This window comes from Adiantum capillus-veneris, chromosome 9, assembly GCF_014529385.1.
Source record: "Adiantum capillus-veneris isolate H3 chromosome 9, ASM1452938v2, whole genome shotgun sequence".
Lineage (NCBI taxonomy): Eukaryota > Viridiplantae > Streptophyta > Polypodiopsida > Polypodiales > Pteridaceae > Adiantum > Adiantum capillus-veneris.
The window spans coordinates 31834091-31861782 of record NC_140939.1 but is presented as its reverse complement, the minus strand read 5'-3'; the positions used below and the strand labels follow the sequence as shown (position 1 = coordinate 31861782).

General features: G+C 43.7%; 1 protein-coding gene and 1 long non-coding RNA gene across 2 annotated transcripts in view; both read right to left on the bottom strand.

Moving 5' to 3' along the window:
- Positions 1-27692, bottom strand: part of LOC147450298 (3-ketoacyl-CoA thiolase 1, peroxisomal-like) — a 160953-nt gene that overhangs the window by 12718 nt on the left and 120543 nt on the right. The window contains exons 10-12 of the mRNA XM_086519569.1: positions 16317-16413; positions 16112-16235; positions 5291-5399 (exon numbers count right to left, since the gene is read on the bottom strand). Coding sequence (XP_086375695.1) covers positions 5291-5399; positions 16112-16235; positions 16317-16413 — 330 coding nt within the window. The remainder of the gene's footprint in view (positions 1-5290; positions 5400-16111; positions 16236-16316; positions 16414-27692) is intronic.
- LOC147450300 (uncharacterized) lies at positions 13289-15100 on the bottom strand. The gene is made up of 2 exons (XR_015189262.1): positions 14079-15100; positions 13289-13994 (listed from the first exon to the last, which is right to left on the bottom strand). It is a non-coding gene; the product is annotated as an uncharacterized LOC147450300 (long non-coding RNA).

Below are 27692 nucleotides of genomic sequence, written 5' to 3'. Positions count from 1 at the left end.
AACCCTTAAAATGGCAGCATAAAATTGTAACGGATCAATGAAGCTAGATGTAGGCGCATTTGAGGATAGCTTCAAGGGAAGAGACATTATTTTTTACTATGAAACGCATCAGACTCCTGGCGGCACATTACCTAGAGTGACGGGATACCATTAGGAGACTACTTGTAGGCAAGAAGTGAGATCAACGCATAGAGGACAAGGGTCAGGAGGTGTGGCAGTCCTATTCAGGGAGGAGCTGCAACCACTCATTCGTATTGTTTGAAGGGATGAGCAGGTTATATTTGGGTCAGAGTGCGAGCAGAGACAGGGTGGCCACTCTACATTGCAATATGCTATTTTGCCCCCAGCACATCTCATTATGCATCGCCCAAGAGGGATGGTGATAAAGAGGAGCAGAGTTGGCAGGGACATGGATCCCACTATTGTTATATGCTGATGATATTGTGCTGATTTTCGACTCCCCGGAGGGAATGCAGGGTCATTTAGATGCTTTGTACACATTTGCTCACGATAGAGGATTATCTGTTAACCTTGGGAAAACCAAGGTTATGGTGTTTAACACCACACCACAGTGGGTCAGGAGGTCAGCACCTACTGCCCAGTTTCATACCCTCTATTCAGGACTTTACAGACGGGCCCAGGCCTATTGGGGTAGCAGTAGATCATGGTCTCCTCACGTTTACCGTCTCATTCCATTCCACCACAGGTCGACTGACACAGACACCTACGCATACCCGATACACTTTTACTTCAGAGACTGATTTTGTCTACATAGATGGTATCTACAGACGCTTATGCACATAGGATCCAAGGAGACCTTTCGGGGAGCTCGCTTATATATTAACAGCCCCACCAGTCATCACTTCTACGGAGGTAGGGGGTCAGTATGCATCATCTCTCTACACCGTCTCGGGGCAGTCACCTCTTCTAGATCCGCCAGAGCCACGCCCACACACATGTGCTTTCTTTACCACGGAGATGGTGAAGAAAGCCATTGAGAGGATGCAGACTAGAAGAGCATATGATCACGATGGCCTGGTAGCAGAGCATTTTATACATGCCAAAGATTTGCTTGCAGAGCTTCTAGCAGTGATGTTTAACCGTGCCATGTGCGAGGGCCTACCTAATACTTGGAGTTTGTCCACGATTGTAGCTATCTTCAAGTCAGGGGACCCTATGGAGCCTGGGAACTATCGCTCTCTCATGTTTGGACACACATTGGCACGGTTGTACGCATCCATCCTTGAGCTGCTGTTGAGTAGATGGGCAGAGAGAGAGGGTGTACGGGCAACATGACATGCAGGTTTCAAGAGAGGTTTCTCTATTCTTGATCATATTCTGACACTCAGAGCCATTATTGAGGAGGGGAGATCACGTGGGAGACGACTCTATTGTTGCTTTGTGGACTTCTGCAAAGCCTTCGATACAGTGCCCATAGCTGGATTGATGCACAGACTGTTAGAGATGGGGGGGGGGCTCAGAGGGAGAAGTATTTACCATTGGCAGAGTTTTCTTATAATAACGATGTTCACACTTTGATAGAGAAGAAACCATTTTAGATTGTCAAGGGTGGCAAAAAGGTTTCACCTATTTTTGCACCAAGGACAAGAAATTTCAGGCATGTCATTTTGAACACGATCTGAGACTGCTTGTGCTAAGGTTAAGGAGATATTGCAAATGTCTCAAGAACGCCATGAGAGAGTGGCAAACAAGTGTTGTGTGAGTTCAAGGAAGGTCACTGGATGCTTCTTAGATTTGAGAAGGCACACCCTAGAAGAATAGGGGTCAGAAGAGGCTTTTCCCAAAGCTAAGTATGAGATATTATGGGCCCTTCCAAAATTTTGAAAAGATCAACAATGTCTCGTTTCGATTGAAGTTGCCAGACACTTGGAAGATTCACAATGCATTTCATATGAGTCTTAGGAGCAGCCAGAGGTAAAAGAAACAAAGGAGATTCTTATACCTAAGGAGGTCCTGGCACACAATGAAAGGGAAGTCAAAGGAAAGTTGGTACTGAGAAAAATCTACTTGAGTTCATGAATTATCCAGCTCTTGATGCAAAGTAGATAGAGGAGGAGGACTTGGTAGATACTCCTTAGATACTAGAGCTTTACCTCGAGGCTTTTGGTTTAGCTCTGGGTCTAGAAACACACCTTGAATTAGCGGTTGAATCTTTCCAATTTCTCTATGAGACTTTGGTGTTGACGCGCTGATAGTACTCTGTTGAGTGACTTTATGATATATACATAAAAGTTGACCACAATTTTTGGGATTGTGGTTTGGAAGTTCGTAATTGCTGTTTTGTTTGAGTGTGTTTGAAAGACAAAATGACTGCAGCTTTCCAATTCTCTCTGAGATTTGGGGGTGCTCACGACTGATAATACTCTATTGAGTGACTTTATGATACATACATAAAAGTTGACCATAATTTTTGGGAATGTGGTTTGGAATTCCTATTAGTGTTGTTTTGTCTAAGTATCTGTAGAAGAAAAAATGACTGTAGCATTTTGTCTTGCTGATGTGAATCTAAAATGACGAGATTTATTGCATCAAGGCGTCCGTGAGTGATCAGTTGGTCTATACATGATTGCTAAATAAGTCATAATGATCACAATTCATGTCTCACCAAGGATAATGATGTGAATGTGATTGCTGAATAAGTCATAATGATCACAGTTCATGTCTCACCAAGGATAGTGATGTGAATGTGATTATGATTGTCAATGACTTCTGCCTTTGCGCTAGTGCATGGTTTGAGTTGTCAAATGCATGTAGGCATAGAGTCAGTGTCTACTGAGCAATTTACTGTCGAGGGCAATTACTCTTCTTTTAAGGGGGAAGAGGGAGGGAGATATATGTCACAATGTGATGATGTGGAAACCTACTAGAAGAAGAGGATTAGCTTTTCGGTAAAACTTATGGGCGCCAATTGTAGTAGTTGCTTTTGAGATTTTGTAACTATTTCTTTTAGGCTAAAGGCCTTTAAAATTGAGCCTAGGAGGTCACTTTTCGAGATCAGCTTGGTAGCAGATTGCAGAAGTGACTCCCCCACGGTTGCACCCTGTGATTCATCAATATAAAAAGTACCGAAAGGGGCGCTAGACTTTGGGCCAGTTATCAAGAGAAGATCCAATGGTGCGTACAGTAAGCATAAGTTTTTGAAAGTATAGCCCAAATACAAAAGTATCACTACCAGACCCAACCTTGATCAATTCAGGTGGCAAAGAAAAAGAAGGTTTCCCAGGTATCTGCATCCATCTCTCAAACCAAAATCTCGCACCATCAATGAGACATTTGAAGAGGAACAAAGGAGAAAAACAAGGGCACGTCACATGAGGGTGACCGATTTAATGATGTGGAACAGTGTGAATGAGGAGACTAAAAGCTATATAAACTAATGGGGATTCAAAAATGAATCCGTATAGCTGCTTGGACGGTAGAGAGAAACTTCCAAAGATAGAGCCCTTATACTTCGTTTCTCAACAATGGAAGCTAGGAAGGATTTTGGAACTTGAGAACACTTGAAGGGTACGGGCATATTTTTAGATGATGATCTCGCCCCTCATCAGTTGGCTCATATGAGGGAATGTATGCAAAACCGAGAGGGCCAGACTATAGATCATCACACCAACACAGGAGGGTGATTTAGGACATCAGAGCCGGACACCAAAGACACCTCCAGAAACGATGGCAGCAGAGGATCAATGAAAGTGCAGAGATCATGCAAATCCTTACAGAGGGCTACTATATGTTTCATGGTTACCTAAAACTCCAACTTCCCATTTCCAATATTGTTGCCGTTTCCTTTTCTGTTTCTGTTTCCATTTCCCTTTCTCCTATAATTACCCAAAACTTCAAAATTGCACTATAGTTTTTGTTTCCGATTTTGTTGCCATTTCCTTGTTGTCTATTTTCTTGACCATAATTGGAATCATATACTTAAGCACGGTATAAATTGGAAATCAAGAAAACACACAAGAAATATGCATAATCACAATCCAAGAAAGAACTTGGTATTAATCGATTGTACAATACAAAGTTATAGAGAGATTGATGTTTGGTTTGCAGAAAGCGCTTTCTACTATGGGCACTCCTAAGTGAGGGACAAGAAAACCAGCCAGCCAACACATACAGTTAGTACTATGAATGTTTTGAGTGGGTGGTAGGTGTAAAGCATCCTCACCAGCATATTATAGCTTTCACAGCTAACAATGTTTACCTTCCTGCATTCTCTGCTATCAAAGTAATTCAGGGGTATGAAATTTATGCTCAGGGAGTTGGATCTAGCCAGCTCCATCCGATACCGTAGATACGATGCATGGGTGTGTCAATGATGAGAACCAAAGACAATAGCTGCATACCTGAGAACTACTACTGTCTGACTATCTCGTGTTGTGGTTGGATCTCTCATATCTCACTTTGATGTACTCTTTGAGCTCAGTACCCTGGTGTCCAGGTTGTGTGCAAGCTCGATTAGTCTCTGTCTGGTGTAATGTACTCCTCTTGGGTGGTAGGAGAGGGTGCTCGAGTAGCTTATGGCAGAAAAACTGCCTAGATCTAGGGCTGAGACTCAAAACTTATGAAGCTGATCCCCTGCGGGCTGATGGGCGCCAATGCCACCAGTGGGTGTGGGTTGGTGGGCAGTCCTGGCTAGCTTGAAATGCGACAGTTTAAACTTATCATCACGCACGAATGACAGTCCAAACTTATCATCAACTACGGATACCTTCTTCAAGGTATCATCAAGTAAAGACAACTGTCTTAGCTTATCATCAATTACGGATGATCTTCAAAATTTAATGACACCTGCCTAAGATATCATCAAGTACAGAGGATCTTCAAAATGATACCTTCTTTGTCCTTTATGCCAGTGAAAAGTAGAAACAAGCATATGATGAAACTTTACTAGTTGATGCATGCACTAACAAGTAGAAAGGCAAACACAACGAGAACTAAGAAACTCATTGCATACATTCCTATAATTGCTGCTGTTTCTACAAATACAAGCTTTCCACAAAATATGAGCTACTAAAGTTTTCAAGCTACAGAATATCTTGCTAAATTCTCAATACCTTGCCAAAAAAATCTTTTTTAATTGCACAGTGGACAAATCAAAATCCAAAATGTCTTACCACACAAATAGTTTCGAGAATGGATTACAAATTTAGATGATATCTTACATTTTTAAAATTTAGGTGCTATCTAACCATTTAAAATCTACTATTTGCAAGGACACTTGTTTGTGATATGAATTTTATCATGCTAGTTAGTTTCAGTCCAATACAATTACCAGTCGATCCAAGAGGATGCCCAAGAGCCATGGCTCCACCATTCACATTGACTTTGTCGAAGTTCAGCCCAAGCTCCTTACAGCAATAAACATATTGTGAAGCAAAAGCCTGTAAACGTACGCAAAAAAATCCACGAGCTCAATTTCAGGTTGTTAAGGTATACAAACTTCTTTGTTGGCATACAAGAGAAAACTTCAGCCTCCCTGCTATCTCTCGCCCCTAGGTACACACCAACACTTATCTCTGCCTAAATAGCCTGTTGAAAGACTGGAGAAGGATACATCAAGCAATCACACATCTCAATCAATAGGCTATTGACTGACCATGAGGAACAATTTGACCAGGCCAGAGATGCGAATGCCAGCCATAACAAGAAAGCGGAAATAGACATGACTTCGCAAAATTGACATGTAAACCAGCAGCAAGACCATAAAGTGACAATGCATCCATAATTGTTTACACCCTGGTGAACTTTGTGGAAAAAAGAGCGAACCATCTGCATAAGCTTCAACCAAAAACCATGAGCCATTCGGCATAGAAAGGCCTTGTAAACTACCTCGCCTCGTGACTTTATCCATATAAAATAACAAATGGTGCTGCAATGGCATAAAGCGGCACACTAAATAGAAAACCTTGAGGAACCTAGCATCCACATTCCAAGATTAAACTGACCTATTCCAAAATTTAAAAGAAACATGCCATTTGAGGCCCTTGCAAGCAATCTCCTATGAAGATTCCAGACAATAGGACGTTGAGACGTACAATATTCTTGCTAGAAGTTTTACAAGCGAATCTTATGCAAAATCAACAGTCCTTGACTCTTCTATCACTTCGAAAGATGCGAATCTTCTCTTCTGGGACACAGGCCACATTAAATATAATTGTCTGCTCAACATCTGCTAGGATGTTGTAGGAACCTGGTCTAGAGAGGGCATTGTTGAAGATTTTTTAGTAGGTGGAGAGACATGTTCTTGCTTGGTTGGCTATGTGCCTATAAAAGCACTTACTAACACCCCAATTAGAAGAGACTTGAAGGAGGAAACTAAGGAGCCATAGACATGTCCTTGCTGCTGCAGATTTCACGAAGTTGCCGATGACCCCTATGTGCACCAATTGACACCAAGACTAAGTAGACGAGTTCCATCGTGAAGAAGTGCCCTTAGAGATTGTTTCTATCGCAATAAATTTCTGTTTTTTCTCTGTTTTCAGCCCATAAATGCCATAGACAAGACTGATTTACAAGATAGAGCCGAAGAACACTACCTCTTTTGTGCGTAGGATTGGAAAAGAAGATTCTCAGTATCGAGATCTTTTTAAAGGAGCTGTTTTCCAAGAACCGAGTCACTTTCCAAGTTTTGAGTCTTCATAGATAATATTTTTCATGTTTAGTTGATTTGGTCTATGAGTGTTTGTTTGCACATGTTCTACCTTTGCAAGAGGGAGTAGGAGAAGAGGAATCCAAGAGCCTCTGCAAGAGAAAAGTGCTTTGTGGAAACAGAGCCAGATCAGCCTAAGGGTTTCGCACCTTGAGACTGGGAGTAGACCCCTAGATCTAAGAGTGGTAGACTCTCGTGGGGGGATCAAGGAATAGAGATTCCCGAGAAGGGACTTTGTGTCCAAATACTAAGGTTTCTACGGGAGAGGACTTAGGAAATAGAGTCTGAAGAGAGTAATATGGATGCCATGCCCTAAGACTGGAAGGTGAGTTCTAGAGGTGAGAACCGTGGTTCTCAACGATTTTAAGTAGGGAATAGAGGTTCTTGAGGATAGGGTTTGCCTTCATATTAGGAAGCAAAAGTTTTCAAGTTCCATCGAGTCTGAGATATAGAATGGACGCCGTGATACGTTCCCTTTTAGTACTTGTAAAATGACTTCTCCCCAGTAATAACGATACTCTTTACATGGGGGGACCAACCCATCTTCTGGTCCCCAATCTTCTCTCTCTCTCTATATATATGTACACACACACACACACACACACACACACAAACACACACACACACACATACATATATAAATATATGTATATATACATATACATATATACCAGGATACACGCACGCACAATAATTGCAGGCGGAAAGAGTGTATTATAAAGCAAAGAGTTACAAAAGAAATACACTAAGTGTGCAAAGGATTGTTATGGAGCTTATACACAAGGCTAGGCTCGACTGAAGATGATTTACAATGAAGGAGCGCTCCCTTTATATAGAGAGGCAAGGTGCCTTCCAAGGCAAGTATCTTGCCTTGCAGGCTAAGTTACTAGTGGAGAAGGAATCTCTTTTTCAAAGCGGCCTTAGCTTTCAAAGTAGAATCTTCAGGGGTATGCCACTTAAAGTTTCGATGCTCATGCTTTTTTCCAGTCATCACTGAGTATGACACAGCCGTGGTATCTTTTATGACCTAAGTGATGATATCACTCCTGCCGGCTTGTGGAATGAATCGACTTAAGATGTCAGCATGGATGTTTTTGGAGCCTTTGGCGTGTTCGTACTTGTAGTCCCATTGAGAAAATCAAGCATTTGTCTTTGCTGGCATTTTTTGAAGTGAGGAATCTGGGGAAATTGATAAGATCCATTCGGAGAATGAAAACTCTTCCCAAAATAAATAGCCTAAATTTCTTTATGCTTAATTTTGTTGCAAGAATTTCCCTTTGAGCAAAAGAGTAATTTTGCTCTGCTTTTTGGAAAGAGGCACTTGCAAATCTGCAAACTACCATTTCTTTGTTTTTATTCTCTTCACAGAAAACTGCACTCCAAGCTTCTAGCGAAGCGTCTGTGTAGAGAATAAGTTGTCCATTACCTGGTAGCTTTAATGGGGGGAATTGGTTGCAGATCATTTTAATTAATTCAATGGTTTTACTATGGGAAGCATCCCATTTCTTCGAACTGTTTTTTTGTTGAAGTGTCCTGATTTTCTTTGTGATGGTCTGTGAAGACAGTAACATCCGCTCCGAGTAGGTAATGCCGCCACTGAGTAAGAGCATGGATAACCGCCAAAAGCTCTTTCTCATAAATCCGTGCTGTCAATTCTGGCCTTGAGAACAATCGGCTCTTGTAGGCAATGACATGGCCTTCTTGCATTAAGACCGGACCCAAACTACGACCACAAGCATCACAATATACTTCAAATGACTTCTGCAAGTCCGGCAAAGTCAAAACTAGTCCTGTAGTCAATTTTTCTTCCAATGTCTGAAAGGCAGTCACCTCTGTGGGTCCCCACGAAAAAGGGACTCCTTTCTGTGTCAACAAATGCAAAGGGGAAGCAACCTCTGCAAACTTTCTAATGAACCACCTGTAGTACGAACACAAGCCCAAGAAGCTTCTAACTTCATGGACATTCTTCAAATTGGGAAAATCACGCATAGTCTCTATCTTGGCCGGGTCCATCTACACTCCTGAAGCTGACACAATGTGTCCCAAAAAGTGTATCTCTGGTAGGAAAAATTCACTTTTCTTCGTATTAATCACCAACTTGTGATCTCGTAATGCCTAAAAGGCCTAAAGCAGATGTGCTCTATGTTCTGCCTCATCCTTGGAGAAAACAATGATGTCGTCAAAGAAAGTGCCAACAAATAGTCTGTACTCTTGAAAAATCCTGTCCATCATCCGGTTAAATGTCGCAAGAGCATTGGGTAGGCCAAAAGGCATCACCAAAAACTCAAATAACCCAAAAGTCGTCCGAGAAGCTGTCAAGAATACCATCGATCCTAGGAATCGGAAATCTATTCTTGATGGTGATTTTGTTGAGAGCTCTATAATCGATGCACATTCTCCAAGATCCGTCTTTCTTCAAAACCAACAATACTGGAGAGCATTACGGTGAAGTACTAGGCTGGACAAGACCCTTTTCCAAGAGGTCTTTCACTTGGTTCATAATTTCTTCGTTCTGGGCTCGCCTCACACGATAAGGTGGCCAGTCCGGTGGGGTGCTTCCAGGTCTCAGATCAATGGTATGATCCTCAGGACGAACACGTGGTAACTCGCCTGGGAGGCCCTCTGAAAAGCAATCGGCATGAGTGTGGAGAAAATCTTGGCGTTCTTTATCAAGTTCAGACATATTTGTCCTATTCTCATTATTCAACTCTCTCAAAAAGATCGAGTAAACAAACAGACTGGATTTCATTAATTTGGAAACGGCTGAAACCGATACAATAGGGACAGACTCGCCCTTAAGTTTTACATCAAGTACAATGGTTCTGCCCTTCTCTGTAGTCAAAGTCTCTTTTCTTGCCCGATAGTCGACCACGGTATTGTTCTTATGGTACCAGGGAATTCCCAAGAGGACATCACAACCTTCCAAGGGCATTATGTAGAAGTCCTCATGCCCCAAATACCCCTGACAATGCAACCGACGTTTGCCAATGACAGGTGTAATAGCTACGTCCCTGCCGGGTGCCACTAGAACTACCTCTACTAGTGGTCCCATCCGATCGGGTGTGATCTCGAGCTGCGCCGCCAATTCAAGTGAAATGAAGTTGGCCTTGGCTCCTCCATCAAAGAAGATAAGGGCTTCTTGGTCTTTCATTTTGCCCCATGCTCGGCAAAGTTCTGTACTCTCGTCCATCGTGCTTGGGTCAGTACCCACACAATCTGGAACCGGTCTTGTTTTCATTTTGCCTTTTCGTCCACGTTCCTCAGTTGCTTTCGAACTCTCTGGCTTGTCTTCATCCTTGTCGTTCTGTTCTTTCGGTGCCTTTTTAGGGCACTTCGCGGAGATATGCCCAGTTTCCCCGCATCCAAAGCACTTCCCCTCTTTGATGTAAAGGGCTGTGAGTTTGGGTCGTGCATCCTTCTCTTTCTTTTTTGGGTTGCTCTTCCTCTTTCTACTTTCATTGTTCGAAGTCTGTTCGGTCCTTTGCGTCATGATTTCATTTGTGGGGTAGGTCAAACTGCCCGAGTGAATGGCAAAACCCAGTTTCGCATGACTCATCAGTTCCTGAATGGAATATGACTTTTGATCTAAGCAGTGATCTCGGATCTCTGTAGGAAGACCCAAGGTAAACCGCTCAATCTGTTCTTTGAACGAGATCTTCTTAAATGAAGAGGCTGGTAGAAAAGAGCTCTAGAATCTCTCGTAATATGCGTCCAATGTATCCTTCTTGGTCATCCGAAGATGGTTCCAAGCAATTCGTATGCATTTAACTGGAGCTGTCTTGTTCAATAGAAGCGTGGACCACCAAGTTCGAGCATTTCCCTTAAAGTAAGAGGTAGCCCTCCGAATCTTGGAGTGCTTTGAGTAACGTCCTCCAGAGAAAGCTATGTCAAATTGCTGTATGAAAGCCAAAGCCTTCGAAGCATCTCTATAACCAAAAAGCGTGTCAAATTTAATTGACTGTCCACCTTCATTAAACTCTCGAGCTTTCTTGCTTTTGTCTTCCAGAAAGTCATCCTGGTTGGCTTTATAGAAATTCTTCTTCTTTGCGTAAAAGCTGCTGTCGTCAGAGTCCGAACTATCCAAAGACGAGTCCTCTGTAGAACTGTCAACAACTACGAGATTTAGACTTCTTTGCCTTTTTCTTGCCCTTTCCGAAGCTTTGCTTTTTGCTTCGCTTTTTCTCTTTTCTGTCTTCTTCGCTCGAGTCAGAGGAGCTAGAAGAACTTTCAGAAGAAGAAGAAGAAGAAGAACTGGGCACTCCTTCAAATCGAACACGCTTCTTCTGCTTTCTTGCCGATGCAAATGTAGACTGACGACCCAAATAACCCGGGACGTTAGTTCCTTTCTTCTGCTTTTTGTCGTGCTTTTCTGCTTTGTTTTGCGCGTCAGGAAGATGAGGAATCCGTGCATCAACCACCTCTTCTAATTCTTGCTCTGTATACATCCTTGGAGTAGGAGGTTTCTTTAGTGCTGGTTTGAGGGGTGGTTCTGTGGTTTGCCACCACTCTGAATGCACCTCGTCGAAGGAGGTCTAGCTCATAAATTTTGCAAATTTCGAGTCCTTTGAAAAATTTAGCAACATCTTTGTAGCATCGTCGATCAATCGTCGACGCTCCATCTCTTCAAGCTCCACCTGAGTAGGCCGAGGCGGGCCATACTCGCATGAATCCTCTTCGTGATCTCTTCCCGTATCTCCGGATGCAGAGGAAGTCGATTGATCTCTGCTTGAATCCATAAGTGCCGCCTAAAAAGGATCGCATTTCCCGTAGAAGAGAAATCGGCTGTGCTCTGATACCACTGTAACAGACTTGGACACTCCAAGTCGAGATTCTATCGCGACACCACAAGAATTCAATCCAAAACAGTTCATAGTTCACAATTGATTCGACACTCGCCCGGCGGAGTTCTGTGCCTAGAGATATTGGCTCCAAAGACTGACGCCCCTTTCGGTATTTCTTTTTGTATTAATTTGCAACTCAAAGTACAAGTGAGTGGGAGGCTCTCACTCTCAGACTCTGCGTCCAGATGCTCTAAGAAATGGGAGGCTTGCCCACTTATTTATTCATTACAAGGGATGCCAAAAAGCAAAGCCCCTAAAAGCTGAAAACTCAAAAGCCTTGCAAAAATAAAGCAAAAGCTCTCTCCCTCTTTTCTCTTGCAAATTGCGTAGCCAAAAAGCAGCCCCAAAATCTGCCCTTGCTGCCGTAAACTGCACCGCAAAAAACGGGCATCCGTACAACATGCCACGTCAACAGCCCGTGATTTTCGGCGTGAATTGCGGGGGCAGTACGGACAGTGCTACGTCAGCATTTCGGGTTTATGCGGGACTGTCCAAGCCAAAGGGGTAGGTGTGTGTGTGTGTGTGTGTGTACACCGGGGCTGCCACGTCACTGTGTTGTGACACTGGAAAGGAGCGGAAGGTAGTCCTTCCGCAGGCCGGGGAAGCAAATTGAGATGGGCAGGTCTGCCTCCTCGACAAGAACGTCGGTAGCTGGACCGAAACTGTGGCGCCACTGTCAAAAGTGTGCTCGAACTGCTCGGATGGCTAGGGGGCCCATCGCAATGACCTTGGACACCATCTCGCGAGTCTGAAACTCTATCTGGTAGTAGCCACGTTCGAGAAGCTGAACATTGAGGATCTTGCCCACCTCAGTGAGAAGGCGGGCCTGAAGGAGATCGCGCACCTCCCCTCTGTTGGGTCTGGTGTCGAGAATCTTGCAGATAACAGAGGTGGCCTGAAGGCGAGCCACCTCTGCTTCTAAGCTCGCTTGCTCTGTCGGCGAAAGAGCAAGTCGAATGGTGGGTTCTGCGGGGTCGGGTGAGGGGGCTGCAGTGGAGTCCCTCTGTAGCGGAGCAGAATCCTCCATCTGTGTTTGCTGCTACGATGACGACCCAGGGAGAGCAAATGAGAGGATGAAAAGTCGAGGACGAAAGGCGACACCCTTGCACCCTTGCCTTGAGCGAATGAGAGGATGACAAGTCAAGGACGAAAGGTGACACCCTTGCCTTGAGCTAACAAGGGGTATAGGATAGAGGATGAGGAGGCGGGGTGAAGGGCAGCGGCAACGGGATGGAGGGCAGCGGGGTGGAGGGCAGCGGCAACGGGTGGAGGACAGCTTGCGAGATGGAGGGCAGCGGCAACGGGAGGGCTGAGAGCGAAGGCAACGGGCGGCAGGAGGCAGCGAGCGTGAGTGGCGGGAGGCAGCAGGACAGCGCATTGGAGATGGAGAGGGGGCAGCAAACGCAAGAGGGGGTGAGGGCGCAGGTGAGGGCGAGTCGTGCAACAGCAGCAGCAGCGAGCGTTTTCTGTGCCACCCTGTTTTTGTATTTCTGCTGATGAAGAAGACTTGTTCACAAACTGAGCAATGCTGAATTTAAAATCGGAGATATCCGAAGAGGATAGCTCTGAGTAGGCCCAAGATGGAAAGGTACGTAGTGTACGACATGTTTAGGTACATACGGAATGTACTACCGTACTGAACCACCTTTCAGGTACGTAATAGGTACGTATCATTTGTAGAAAACCCATGTTTTAGTGAAAATCCATAGACTTATAAACAAATTTACATTACAAATTACAACGCTGAAAAACATATTGATAATTGAACATGAAACTCAAATACCTCAAGCCTCAATGATAAATCATAAAACCAAGTTCAACTACAAGCATACTATCTCTAGCCTCAGCCAGAAGCCGGCACTGTAAATGCCATACAAACTGAAACAAAACAATGAAACACACGTACAAACTCAACTACAAGCATAATGTCTATGACATCAGCCACAAGCTGGCACTGTATATGCCATACAAATTGAATCAAAATAATGAAACACAATAAAAGTTTGCTGCTCTCCAAAGCATGCACATAGGCTAGTAGGCGGCATGCCCTATAGCCTCAAAAGTCTATGTCCATGCCGAAGATGAATCGTCGGAAGAGATCATGCCCCCATCATCAAGCACATTGCCCTCTTCATCAAACTATGGCTTAGCAACAGTGGCATCTGGAACAAGCACCTCTGCACCATTAGCCTCCTCAAAGAAATCAGCAATCTCGGTGTGAATGAGCTAGACAACTTTATTTTCTCGCGTGCGAGAGGAGCGAACAGGAAGCTTCCCCTTGCGAATACTCTCTCGTCTCACTGATTTGGAAGCGTCGTGCGTAGAGGAATGTTGAGAGCTCGTGCACGCAATCTAGTCACATGACGATCCACACTCTCAAGCTCTCTATGCAGCTCTTTGAGAATCGTCTCCTGCTCGTCTCTAATCTCTCGGTCCATCTCCTCTGGAGCAGGATCATCTACCATCTTGAGCTGTGTCACATCCACCTGTTGAAGAGTAAAATAAATGGTAGTGAATAAAAAAGTTATAATATGCGTTTACGCTAGCAGCCATATGCCGAGATCATTTACCTGTTTGGATTGCCCCAAAGATTGGTAGCTCCACACGAGCCTCATGTTAACTCTACAAAACACCAACTTATCCAATTGAGAAGTGCTAAGGCGATTTCAAATCTTCGTCGAATGAGAGAGTAAGAGCTCCAATTGCGCTCACATGCTCCACCCGAGCAAGAAACCAATACAGACTCTGGCATGGAAGCACACTCAGCTCCAACCCATATCTCCTAGGTACAGTGGGGGTGCCGAGGCTCAACTGTGCAGGGATGGTGCAGATGTGCTGTGTACAACTCAAGATAAAGGACTCTAGATGACTGACCACACAAAAGAAGATGATATCGATCGCCCATCCGACCTGGACCCAGCCACTCATATGTAAGGAGCCACCAACGGCTAGTAGATATCCCCATCCAGCTAAGCCTACCTCCAAACTGAGGTGGTGGTGATCTGGCCTCGGTGTCGACTAGACCACCATTCCTATCACTTGCCTCGTGTCACTGCCTAGGCGAGAGTCTGTCCAGTGTGAACTCTTGACCAACTGTGACCAACTGAACTAACTGTCTGTCCTGCACCAGTGACATTGTAGCCCTGCTACAATTAAAAAAGAAATACATGTTCACATTATCTTTTGGGTATTGTGGACCCTCACAACTTAGGATGCATCCGGTATTCCACATTAGCTGTCCTTAAAGATACACAATGCCTTCCATGTGAGTCTTCTCAAACCATTCAAGGGAGATCTACCTATTGAACCATCAAATGATGCTCAGCTAGAAGTTGAAGGTACTGAAGAGATTTTAATTCCAAAATATATTAATGCTCGCAAGGATAGAACCACAAGAGGAAAGACCTTTTAGTGAAATTCAAGAACGACCTGTCCATGGATGTACAGTGGATGAACTCTGAGGATTTGATGGATCATGATGATCTGATACAGTCGTACAAAGATGCATTTGCATTTTGTAAATATAGATTTGACATGTTATGGCCAATGGCATGCGTCCGTCATATCATGAGGAGGACGGCCACTACCGTGAAACCCCCCCAAGCCCCCCTTTCCCCCCCCCCCCCCCCCCCCCCCCCACCGCCCGCCCCGCCCCGCCCCTTGCGCCCGACTTTGGATGGACAATCGCATTCAAAGAGACATCAATTCGGAACTTGCCCTCTTATGCGATCCAATGTCATTTGTATATTCATTGGAATGGTGTACACCCACGACATACTTTCCATATTCGTTGGAGTATGAAGAACTTATCCCTTTTATGTGAAGTTTGTATGATTATTCAGGGGATTGAATTGGGAAAACATTCCAGACAGAGAATATGCTGCTCACATCTAGCTCTGTGCTAAGATAATTGCTAATACACCTGATGATGCCTTTAGTTTTTAGCATCCTCAAATGACAAAATTATATGTGAAGCGTGATGGAGAGGGATGCTTATGAGCCTCTTTGGTAATCACAAAGGCGTGAGAAGAAAACACACAAAATATTTCTTATTAATCAGCCTTATGTGTTGCATACTTGGGGTTTCCATGTTCAGTTGTATGTATTTGATATCAGCCTCACGCTCTATAACCTCTTATTTATTTTACATCTTGCACGCTTCGATTATACTAAACATTACCAATATGCAGACGCAGGTGCAAACACAGATGTGGACTCCCACTGAGATGGACATGCAATGCACATTCACGTCGAGATGAACATGCATGCACCTTTCCGATGAAATTGCCACTAACACAACCCCAACCGGGAACCCAGACTCAGAGGCAAGACACAGCACAACGATGGAATGGACATGGACAACCACACAGAGTACAAGAGATCTCCGACATCTTTGGTGGACGAAGGATATACGTATAATACTAATGTGATTACGAAAAGGTGATCCTAACACTTACACAGGCACAACGATGTCCTAGTGCAAGAAAAAGGTGGCAGCAAAGAACCGTTGAATCTGATCTTTAGAATCAACTTAGATCACAGCCAAAGGAGAGGATATGGACTATTGACTACAGTGAATAAGCCAAAAGCTCCAACCATTTACCTCATTGATTTCAAAAAGAGAGATATCTTCTAGCTGCAGTCCTGCTTGTTTTACAGCTTTAGGTATTGCATAAACAGGGCCGATTCCATTTATAGCAGGACTGACGCCAACAACTGAAAAACTTCTGCACTCGGCAAACACAATTCATCTTTTATTAATAACAACAACACACCTGCAATGCACACAAATCAGAAATGCAGCTTACTTAAAAATGCCAAGAATAGGAATCCCACGCTGGACTGCCAAAGCTCTTTTCATGAGAAGTACTGCACTCGCACCATCGCTTACTTGGCTAGAGTTCCCTGAAAAAGATCATACCCTACACGTTGTCAATGTCATGATAGTTATTTTTCAGTTTAGTCTTTTACGCGGACAGTTGTAACATTCACATTATGGGTCTAACTTTTGGCCTCATTGGTCATTTTGGACTTTTGTGGACATTAATAGCACATTTCATCTCTCTCTTCAAGACAGGGGACCCCACGGTGCCAGGGAACTACCATACTATTATGATAGGTCACACATTGGCACGGTTGTATGCATCCATTCTTGAACAGCAACTGAGTAAATGGGCAGAAAATGAGGGCATACGAGCAGCAGGACAGGCTGGATTCAGGAGGGGTTTCTCCACTTTGGACCATATTCTTACACTCAGAACCATTATTGAGGAAGGTCGGACACATGGAAGACGGATGTATTGTTGCTTTGTGGACTTCCGCAAAGCATTTGACACAGTGCCGAGGGCCAGATTGATGCGTAGGCTACTGAAGTTGGGAGTACCCACAGAGATCATATGGGGGATCATGGCTTTATACGGCTCAGTGACTGGCCAGGTACGCACTCTTGAGGGGATTTCTGACATTGTTCATTCCACTATTGGAGTGAAATAGGGGTGTCCTTTGTCCCCTGCACTTTTTGGTATGTATGTAGATGAAGTCTCTAACTACATTGACAAAGAGGGCGACAGAGGCGCTCAGCTAGCAGGGAGATGGATCCCTTTATTATTATATGCTGATGATATTGTGTTGATATCAGAGTCACCAGAGGGCATGCAGAGACAGTTGGATGCATCGCACAGCTTTGCAGAGGATAGTGGATTGTCTTGAACCTTGGTAAAACCAAGGTTATGGTGTTTAACACCACACCACAGTGGGTCAAGAGATCGGCACCTACACTCGTATATGGTCAGGATATTGTGGAGTACACAGATGAATATACATACATTGGGGTGGTATTCACAGGACCAAGGTTTACTCTGAGGAGAGCAGCAGAGACTAGACTGTCCAGAGCCTATGCGGCATTGGGAGGGCTAGAGAGGATGTGTTCGCAGGTTCAATTTCAAGAACCACGAACAAAGCTATGGCTCTTTGATACTTTGGTTGCTTCAGCTATGCTTTATGGGGTTCAGGTTTGGGGACCATCTGTGAATCATGACAGTTGGAGGAGGATGGAGAGACCCTTGGTAATTATGATATCCCGGATGATTAGAGCCAAGGCCTCCGTACCACATGCGATTATTCGAGCGGAGATAGCCGCCCCTCCTATAGAGATTGGGGCTCTTACCAGATCAGTGTCCTTTATGCACAATCTATGGGATACACATAGAGGCAGATATACTAGATTGGCTCTTGAGTCCTCTAGACAGTTAGAGATGCAGGGAGACGCATCATGTTGGTATGCGCAGATGACCTCATGGTTTCAGAGGCATGGTTTCAACATGGATAGATTGCCTCCTTTTCAGTATTCCCTGGATGCACCCTCCCTGCCAGTCAAACGGACGGAGATCACTAGACTCATTTGTCAGGATCTTATACAGTTGGACACCAGGAGGACATGGGTAGAGCCGATGCAGGAGTTGGGCACGAAGATAGCTTTCTACAAAGAGCATCTTCTCCAACTTTCGGGAGATGGGTTTGTGATTCGTCCGAGCTACATGGACACTCATTTATCTCATGGTCTACGATGTGCTATTGGTCAGATTTGCACATCTTCACAACAGCTGGAGATTGAGACGGGTAGATTTAGAGGGATACCACCGAAGTCTAGGATATGCCAACTATGCGATAGAGAGCCAGAGACAGAGCTACACTACATATGCCACTGCATTGTGTATTATGAGATACGAGGGCGCTTCCATTGCTTATTCAGGGAGGGTTTTGGACCCCTAGATAGAGTCATGAGGTATCAGGATCAGAGATACCTTGGCTTATATCTACTTGAGCTACACCGACATAGAGATAGTCTGCTGAGGAGACATGGAGTGCGACAGCACTGAGACAGATCACAGACTTCTTTGGATCGAGGGAGCCAGAAGACCAGCCACCAGCACATGGTTGTACCCACATTCATACCAGAGGCACCCTCATTGATCGAGACGACTGAGCTCAGGAGATCGAGACCACCACGACCGAGACACAGGAGCACACTCCATCGACGGAGTCTCCAGCGAGGATCAGAGGCATTCTAGCACGACACCCAGAATGTCATTGAGGGCCTACTCTACATTTTCACAATTTCACATTTCACATTTCACATTTCACACTTCATTTTCAGTTTTCAGTTTCTACATTTAGTACTTTTTGTACTTGTACTTCAGACATTGTATTAGATTCACCACTTTGTATCTGATGGTCTCATAGGTCATTTTGGCCTTTTGAAGACGTTAATATATCATTTCATTTCATTTCTCTCTCTCTCTCTCTCTCTCTCTCTCTCTCTCTCTCTCTCATTGGGCACCCATTGTATCACTGGTCACACATAACCCACACAGCTCCAGCTAGTAGCATAATTCCCCAAAGCATTTGACACAGTGCCCAAAGCCAGATTGATGCGTAGATTACAAGAGATGGAAGTGCCCATTCAGTTAATTTGGGGGATCATGGCTCTATATAAATTAATGGTGGGACATGTATGCACTCAAGAGGGGATGTCTGATTTAGTTCACTCCACTATTGGAGTGAGACAAGGTTGTCCATTGCCTCCTACTCTATTTGATACGTATATAGATGAGGTTCCAAATTACATTGACAGAGGGCGACACAGGTGCCCAGCTGGCAGAGACATGGGTTCCATTGTTGTTATATGCTGATGAGATTGTGCTGATCTCTAACTCACCAAAGCAAGGTGGTTCAGAACGTACTGTTGTACACGGTGGATGTGTATGTATTGTACGTGGTTCCGTACAAAAAAAAATGTACGTAAAAATACATATTCTTGTAAAAAAACCTCAATTTACCGAACTTTTTAGGACATTTCCAATTAAGAACAAGATTACATGTATTAGCTTCTAGAGACATTTGAAGACATCTTTGTTTATGTGCCCATAAGTGTACGGAATGGCTCGAAAACCCTCTCGAAATCACTCAATGGCCTCATCTCCCCTAAAAATGAATTCAAAATTTTTGACTTGTACGGATCGATTCATACCGTACGGATCATAGAGTACAGCCGTACGGTATAGAACAGATCCGTACGTACGTTTTGAAACAACCTTGCACCGGAGGGTATGCAATGACATTTGGATGCATTACATAACTTTGCGGAGGATAGTGGATTGTTTGTCAACCTTGGTAAAACCAAGTTTATGGTGTTCAACACCACACCGCAGTGGATTAGGAGATCACCATCTACATGCACTTCTGGTCAGGAGATTGTGGAGTACACAAATGCATATACTTATCTTGGGGTAGTCTTCACTAGCCAAGGTTTTCTTTGAAGAGAGCAGCAGAGACTAGACTGACCAGAGCGTATGTGGCCTTGGGAGAATTGGAGAGGATGTGCTCGCAGGTTCAGTTCGAGGAACTCCAAACAAAGCTCTGGCTCTTCGCTACGTTGGTTGCTTCAACTATGCTCTATGGGGTTCAGGTTTGGGGACTCTCTGTGGTTCACAATGGGTGGAGAGGTATGAAGAGGCCCTTGGTATCTATGATCTCTCGGATGATTAGAGCCAAGACCTCTGTGCCACATGAGATCATTAGAGAGGAGTTAGCAACCCCCCAATGGAGATAGAGGTGCTTGCCAGATTAGTCTCCCTTTATGCATAGTTTATGGGATACTACCAGAGACATGTGCCAGGTTGGCCCTCGAGTCCTCCAGACAGTTAGCTTTACAGGGGGACACATAATGCTGGTATGCACAAATGTCATCATGGTTCTAGAAACATGGCTTCAACATGGACAACTTGCCTCCCTTCGAGTACTCCCTTGATGCATCACCGCTATCTCTTACACGGGTGAAGATTACTAGACTCATTTGCCAGGACCTGACGCAATTGGACACACCAGGAGAACATGGATAGAGCCAACTCTTGAGGAGAACATGGATAGAGCCGACACAGGAGTTGGGCACAAAGATGGCTTTCTATAGAGAGTACCTTCTCCAACTCACAAGGGATGGGGTTCTAATTCGACCCAGCTATATGGATACATATCTATCTCATGGGTTACAGTGTGCCATTGTTCAGATATACACATCTTCACACCAGTTTGAGATTGAGACCGGTAGATTCAGAGGGAGCAACAGCCTATCCCATATAAAGCCAAAGACGTAGATGGATTATATATGTTATTACACAGTGTATAATGAGATATGGGGTCGCTTCCACTCTCTATTCAGAGAAGGCTTCGGACCCTTCTCCAGAAACATGAGCTATCACGACCAAAGATGTCTTGGACTCTATCTACTTGAGTTACACACACACAAAGATAGTTTACTGAGGAGATCTTGAGAGAGAATCCAAGAGACAGATTATTGATTTCTTCACTCCATACACTGGACAGATAGAGGAGCAGCCACCACTGCAAAGCGTAGCTCATACTCATACCCACGGTACTCTCTTTGACCGAGCACTAGAGCTAGGGAGATTGAGATGCCCGCGACCGAGGAGAAAAGCTTCACAGCATCGACAAAGACTACAACAACAGAGGATTCGAGCCATACTATCTCGACATCCAAAGGATAGATGAGGATGGATTCATCACCCATTATATCACCCTCTTGTATTGGGCACCCATTCTCTCATTGATCACGCATACCCCACATAATTCCAGATAGTAGCAATACTAGACTACTAGATTCATTTTAGTATCTCTTTTTTGCACACACACATGGTATCGGATTCATCAGTTTGTAACAGATTGGTCTCAGGTCATTTTGGCCATTTAAGACGTAAATATCATTTCATTTCATTTCTCTCTCTCTCTCTCTCTCTCTCTCTCTCTCTCTCTCTCTCTCTCTCTCTCCCCAAAAAAAAAAAAAAACCCATGCAAACTACTCCACACATACTAGTCAAGGCCATTTTCTAGATAGTTTGCCTCGTTCAGAGGATGAGAGAGACGCCATCAGATAGACTAACACACACACCCTTCAAAGCCTCGAAGCAGATTTCAGAGTCACGCAAGCACGAGTCTTGGTAGTCACATGTGAGACAGTGGTTTGGACCAAATGGACTAGGCACGGATAGATTACCACCCTTCTAGTATGACCCTTCATCGTGCACTCATAGAGTTAGAGGAGCAGTGAGCATGTTTGAGGACAGATCGAATTGGCACCCAACTGGTTAGACACGTAGCCGGACACCACATTTGTACTCTATTAGTTTTCCGAGTTAGTGTAGTAATACCCTGTGTAAATCCTGATTCCAAAGTAGTGGGTCAATTCCCTAAGTTGTAATGATGTCATGATAATTGTAAAGGTCCGTGTGAGCCGGCCATTGGCCATTTAGAATGCCCTAGGTATAAAGGTCAATAACCCAAATGAAAAGGGAGGCTTATCTTTAGAAGAAGAAGGGAGCTCAAAAAACGTACGCTCAAGCTACGAGCTGCTCCAACTTGTAATTGACTTTTCTAATGAATGGGTAATCATTTTTCAAATCCGAAAGTTACATTGTGTTCCTCTCTCTTTGCTCTTTAATTTAAGTGTAAGCATTGTCAGTTTTGTTGTGGTTCACGACTACGTGTCTGTGAGCTATAATTGCAGATTTGAGTGCTTAAATCATTGTTTTTAGTCGTTTTGACCATAGAAAAGTGTTCTTAGACCATAGAACGACAGTTCTGTTGCAGTTTTCAAGACCTTTTTCATGATGGATTGTGATTTTGGTACCTTGTCAGACTTGCTAGGATAGTGCCCCTAGGTGTCCTAGATCTCCTCCTAAAGTTTCGTTGCATTTCGAGTCCATTCGAGTGCCGAAATGGCGTGATGACCTAGAGCTGTGAGAAAGGACATTGGCAGATTTCCCTGATCATTGAGTGTTGGTTTGCATGTTGAGCTAGTGTGTTTGCTTGTTAAGGTTCACTTCATGAGATTGACGATCTCATAGAGTCTCCGTGCCCTATCCGAGTCACTTTCTCTGAGTATTGACATTATGTTAGTACCAGAAAGCTATCAGCTTGACGATCTCATAGAGTCTCCGTGCCCCATCCGAGTCACTTTCCCTGAGTATTGACATTATGTTAGTACCAGAAAGCTATGCTGATAGCTTTCTGGTACTAACATAATGTCAATACTCAGGGAAAGTGACTCGGATGGGGCACGGAGACTCTATGAGATCGTCAATCTCATGAAGTGAACCTTAACAAGCAAACACGCTAGCTCAACAAGAAAACCAACACTCAATGATCACGGAAATCTGCCAATGTCCTTTCTCATAGCTCTAGATCATCCGCGATGGACGTCTGCAGCATAGCTTTCTGTTACTAACATAATGTCAATACTCAGGGAAAGTGACTCGGATAGGGCACGGAGACTCTATGAGATTATCAATCTCATGAAGTGAACCTTAACAACCAAACACACTAGCTCAATATGCAAACCAACACTCAATGATCATGGAAATCTGCCAATGTCCTTTCTCACAGCTCTAGATCATCACGTCATTTCGGCACTCGAACGGACTCGAAATGCAACGAAACTTTAGGAGGAGGTCTAGGACACCTAGGGGCACTATCCTAGCAAGTCTGGTCGCAATCCGACTGCCAATGTCCTTTCTCACAGCTCTAGGTCATCACGCCATTTCGGCACTCGAATGGACTCGAAATGCAACGAAACTTTAGGAGGAGGTCTAGAACACCTAGGGACACTATCCTAGCAAGTCTGGTCGCAATCCGACAAGGTATCAAAATCACGATCCATCATGAAATAGGTCCTAAAAATTGTAACAGATCTATCCAGAACTGTCGTCCTATAGTATAGGAACACTCTCTTATAGACAAAACGACTATAAACAACAATTTAAGCACTCAAATCTGCAACTACATCTCACAGACATGGAGTCGCGAACCACAACAAAACTGACAATGCTTACACTAGAATGAAAGAGCAAAGAAAGAGGAACACAATGCAAGTTTCGGATTTAAAAACTGATTACCCATTCATTAACTGCGATGATTACAAGGTTGGAGCAGCTCGTAGCTTGAGCGTGCGTTTTTTGAGCTCCCTTCTTCTTCTAAAGATAAGCCTCCCTTTTCATTTAGGTTATTGACCTTTATAGGGCATTCTAAATGGCCAGTGGCCGGCTCACACGGACCTTTACAATTATCATGATATCATTACAACTCAGGGAATTGACCCACTACTCTGGAATCAGGATTTATACAGAGTATTACTACACTAGCTCGGAAAACTAATAGAGTACAAATGTGGTTTCCGGCTACGTGTCTGACCAATTGGGCGCTCGTTTGATCTGTCCTCAAACATTCCCCCCTTCCTAATTCGTGTCGTCCCTTGACACGACCTTGTGCAGTCTTGTCATACGGTTATCTTCAGCTTTGTCTTCAAGGTTGGTCTTTAACTTGGGAAGTGCTTTATCGTTGATGACGCTCCCCCCTTCCTAGAGTGATTCATTCATAGCTGTCGTGTTGTTGATACGTGATTTGAGCTTGATTGTTGAGGCAACTTTTTTTCTTGCTGCGTATTCTCCTTTTTGTTGCCAGTCGTGGCCACCATGATGGATGCTGATGTGTCTGATCTTGTAGAACTGATCCTCTTTGTGGCGTGGACTTTATCATGGATTTTCTTCAAGGTCCAGTGCAATTTGAGTTTTCCACAATAGATAGCCACAATGTGGAAGCACTAAGTGAGCTACATATGATTGTTGTGGATAGCTCTCTTGTTGAATTTTTCATTGCTTGGTGTTGTAGGCCATTCTTTGACTTGCCATTGTTTGATGGAGCTTTGTTGTCACCCTTGAAGATAAAAGATGCTCCTGATAAGCATACAGAGACCTGCAATTTTTGCTCCAAGTCGTTGTCCATTGATTTGGGTAGACATTTCCTTATTGCTGATGTACAAGGAATACATACAAGAAAATGATGTGATTCTAGATTAGGGTCTAAAACCTGGATGACCAAAGGGAAAAAACCTGGTGGGAAAAAAGTGCCTTTGGTGTACGCTCTTATTGGAGTTGGGGAAAATCCACTTGAAGTACTTGTCATGCAAGGTGAGTGCTTGGGAGAACAAAGGAAGAGTGCCTAATGTAAGTGCCAATTATGGGACACTCTATATGCTTATGAAAATTTTTCAAGCAAAAGCATGTAGTGTAAGAGATGGAGTTGATGGGTGCTTCAAAGAACAAATGTAGCACATGTGACATCAAAGGACGTCTTAATAGCTTCCATGTTTCCAAGAAGGGTTTTCGATGTAGAAGCTTCTTTCTCTACTCATACCTCACTGTGTTGAGTGTGTGAGTGTCTTTTGGACTTCCTCCTTTACTTACCACTATACTACAATGACTTTGACTCTTATGCTCACCTATACTAGCATGAGCGACACAACGTAATTATGCTTAACTCTTCCAGCTTGAGCAGTACCTATAATAACTAAGATGCCTAGACCACAGAGAATATTACATGAAGGTTTGGGACTAACGCCTCGCTCATTTAGTGGCTTAGCTGCCCGACTTTGACTTTTATGCCATGTAATTTTAATGGCAACTTGGACTTATCTATTCAAGGCCAGAAACCCAATTCCATGAGTTCTGGAAATTTAGGCCTCTTCCATTGTGTTGGTCTTTGGATGCCACCATTTTTTCGAGTAGGTTGGCATACTTTGGCTCCTCTTGACTTGCTTGTTGTATGTTCACACTGCTTTGTGAAACAAGTCCTTCAGCTCTTGTAGGGATTGATGTAGCTTTTCCGTTATTTCCCATGAGAAGCGGTTGTTGATGTGTGTGGGTTCTTTGTGTTTGAGTTTCCACGAGCAATTTCGGAACCCATCTTGTTTTTGGTCCTTGTGTGACCGTCTTTTGCATTTGCTCCTTTTGCTCGATGACTTGATGGACACTAGGCTTTGGTAACCAGATCTGATGATTTCCTTTGTAGAAGCCTTGCTTTTGTAATTGATGACGAGGTATCCATCTAGAGATTGTAGCAACCTTCGTTGCAATTGGCTTCTGTTGGCTCTTGGTTTTCATTGCTTGCCTTTGGATAGAAGCTTGTGCTGCATGATTTCTCTTGGTTGTTCTAGATTGAGCTACACTTTTTGGTAACCATATTGGAGTGTTACCTTCATAAAATCCTTGTGCTTCAAGTAGCTTAACTTGAATCATCCGGTGCTGCGTCCGTTTGTGTTGGGTAGCTTCGTTGAAGTTTGACTTTGGTGCCCATACTTGTTGTGTTGCTTTCTTGGAAGGTCTTTTCTTCTGTCCTTTTTTGTTGTTCTTTCTCCTGCTTGAGTTGTTTTTATTCCGATGATAGCTTGGGTCGCTCATTATAGAACTTCTTTCTTGAAGTGAGTACATCTAAGCTGTTACTTTAGGCTTTTTGGCCCAAACATTAATGTTTCCTTCAACGTAGCCTTGGGCAGTGATTTGACTCATTTGATGCTACCCACCCTGTCACCTTTTGTTGTTGTGGTTGAACCCGTGCTTCATGTATCCAAACTGGGTCTTTGACTTTTATGTGCTCTTTGGATACCAACACTTGGTTGATTCTCTTTGGCTTCTTCCTAATGCTTTGATGTGATGGAAACTTTGGTTGATAAACTTTTTGTTTCGGTTTCCATTGCATTGTTAATGGTGTGGCTCTTGATGTAGAAGCTTCGTTGGAAGTTTGATGTAAGCTCGTTGAAGGTAAAGTCGTCTTGCGAGGTTGATATACTTCAATGTTTACCTTAGCTTTACCTTTTTCCGTGATGGTTGGTAATTTCTTCTCCTCATGGATTTGAGGTTCTTTTGGGGCCTCTGATGGTGTTGTTGTTGAAGCTTTTCCTTGTGGTCGAAAGAAGATGTTCCTCCAGCTTTCTGTCAGGATCAGACTCTCTTTGATGTGATGGGAGTCGATTATGTGAAAAGTATCCTTATACTCCGCGGTACTCAACTTGAGCACAGCTTCTGCCACTTCGAAGCTAGGAATCGGCGTTTTAGAACTTTGATTGGTGGCTTTCCCATCATGATCTACGTTCCATATGTCATTATATTCTTTGTTGCTTCTGGATCTATCAAAGCTGAACCTGTGATTTTGAGTCCTGTTTCCCCGCTTATGCTGAATTTGATCATCGTAGGAGACAATCGATCTTCATCTTTATCCCAGTTCTTCTTTTGATCTTGGTTTGTTGAAGATTTGCCGTTGAACTTGGATCATTCATCTACTTTCATTTGCACTTTTTCTGAAGTCGGCTTCTTTGAAACAACTTTTGCCGATTCTTCAGGTATGTCAATGATGACATATTCTCGTTGTTGCTCTGCTTCCTTCATGTGTACTTTGGCATCATGCTCCATGACGTAGCTATCTGTTTCACCTTTTCTGCTTTCACACTCACAAACTTCATTAGCTTCCTTCAACACCTTTATCGTAAATAAGGGAGTTATATCATACCCACCTTTATCGCAAAATTTAGTCAGGGTCGCCTCATTCACACACATCAAGAGTCGCCAGTATTTGATCCCATCCAAAGGGTTCAAATAACTCCTCTGGAAATGGCTCTGGTACATACGCCTCATCTTCTACTGAACGCTCTAGGATGCAATCTTCCTTTCTAAGACTTCCACTCTCAGGAGCTCCGTACATCCAAATATGCGCTTTGCTTTCCAAATCAGTTGTGGAGTTTAAGTCTTCCCCCGGGGTTCGTACTACATCTCTATAACTATGATTCGTGACACTGATCTTCGCAGTGACATCCTTGTGTCTCAAGTAGATATAGTCATAGCCCCAGTCTTATACCATTTTGAGCTGACGCATGAATGGTCTGCCCAATATGATATCAAAGTTGCTGCTCTTGTCAAAATTCATTATGGCAAAGGTATGCTCATACTCTATGCCACACGAGGATACAATGATTTGTTCTAATATTCCAATTGGTTTCTCGGTGTATCTATCCGCTAATTGCAGTTTCATTCGAGTTTTCCTAAGAGCAGGCTTTCCCCATTTTTTCCATATCTCTTTGGTTGCAATGGCAATTCCTGCCCCACTATCTAATATAGCAACTCTCTTTACTCCTTTGTACTCCAGTGGTAAGGTAGTGTTTCCTTCTTCTCCTTCACAGTAGTCACCCACCTTATTTATTGGTACTGGCTTTGTCTGTGGTTTCTTAGGCAAGGTGTCACCCATGTTTTTGTCAGCAAGTTGGTCATGTGAAGGGATTTTCAAGC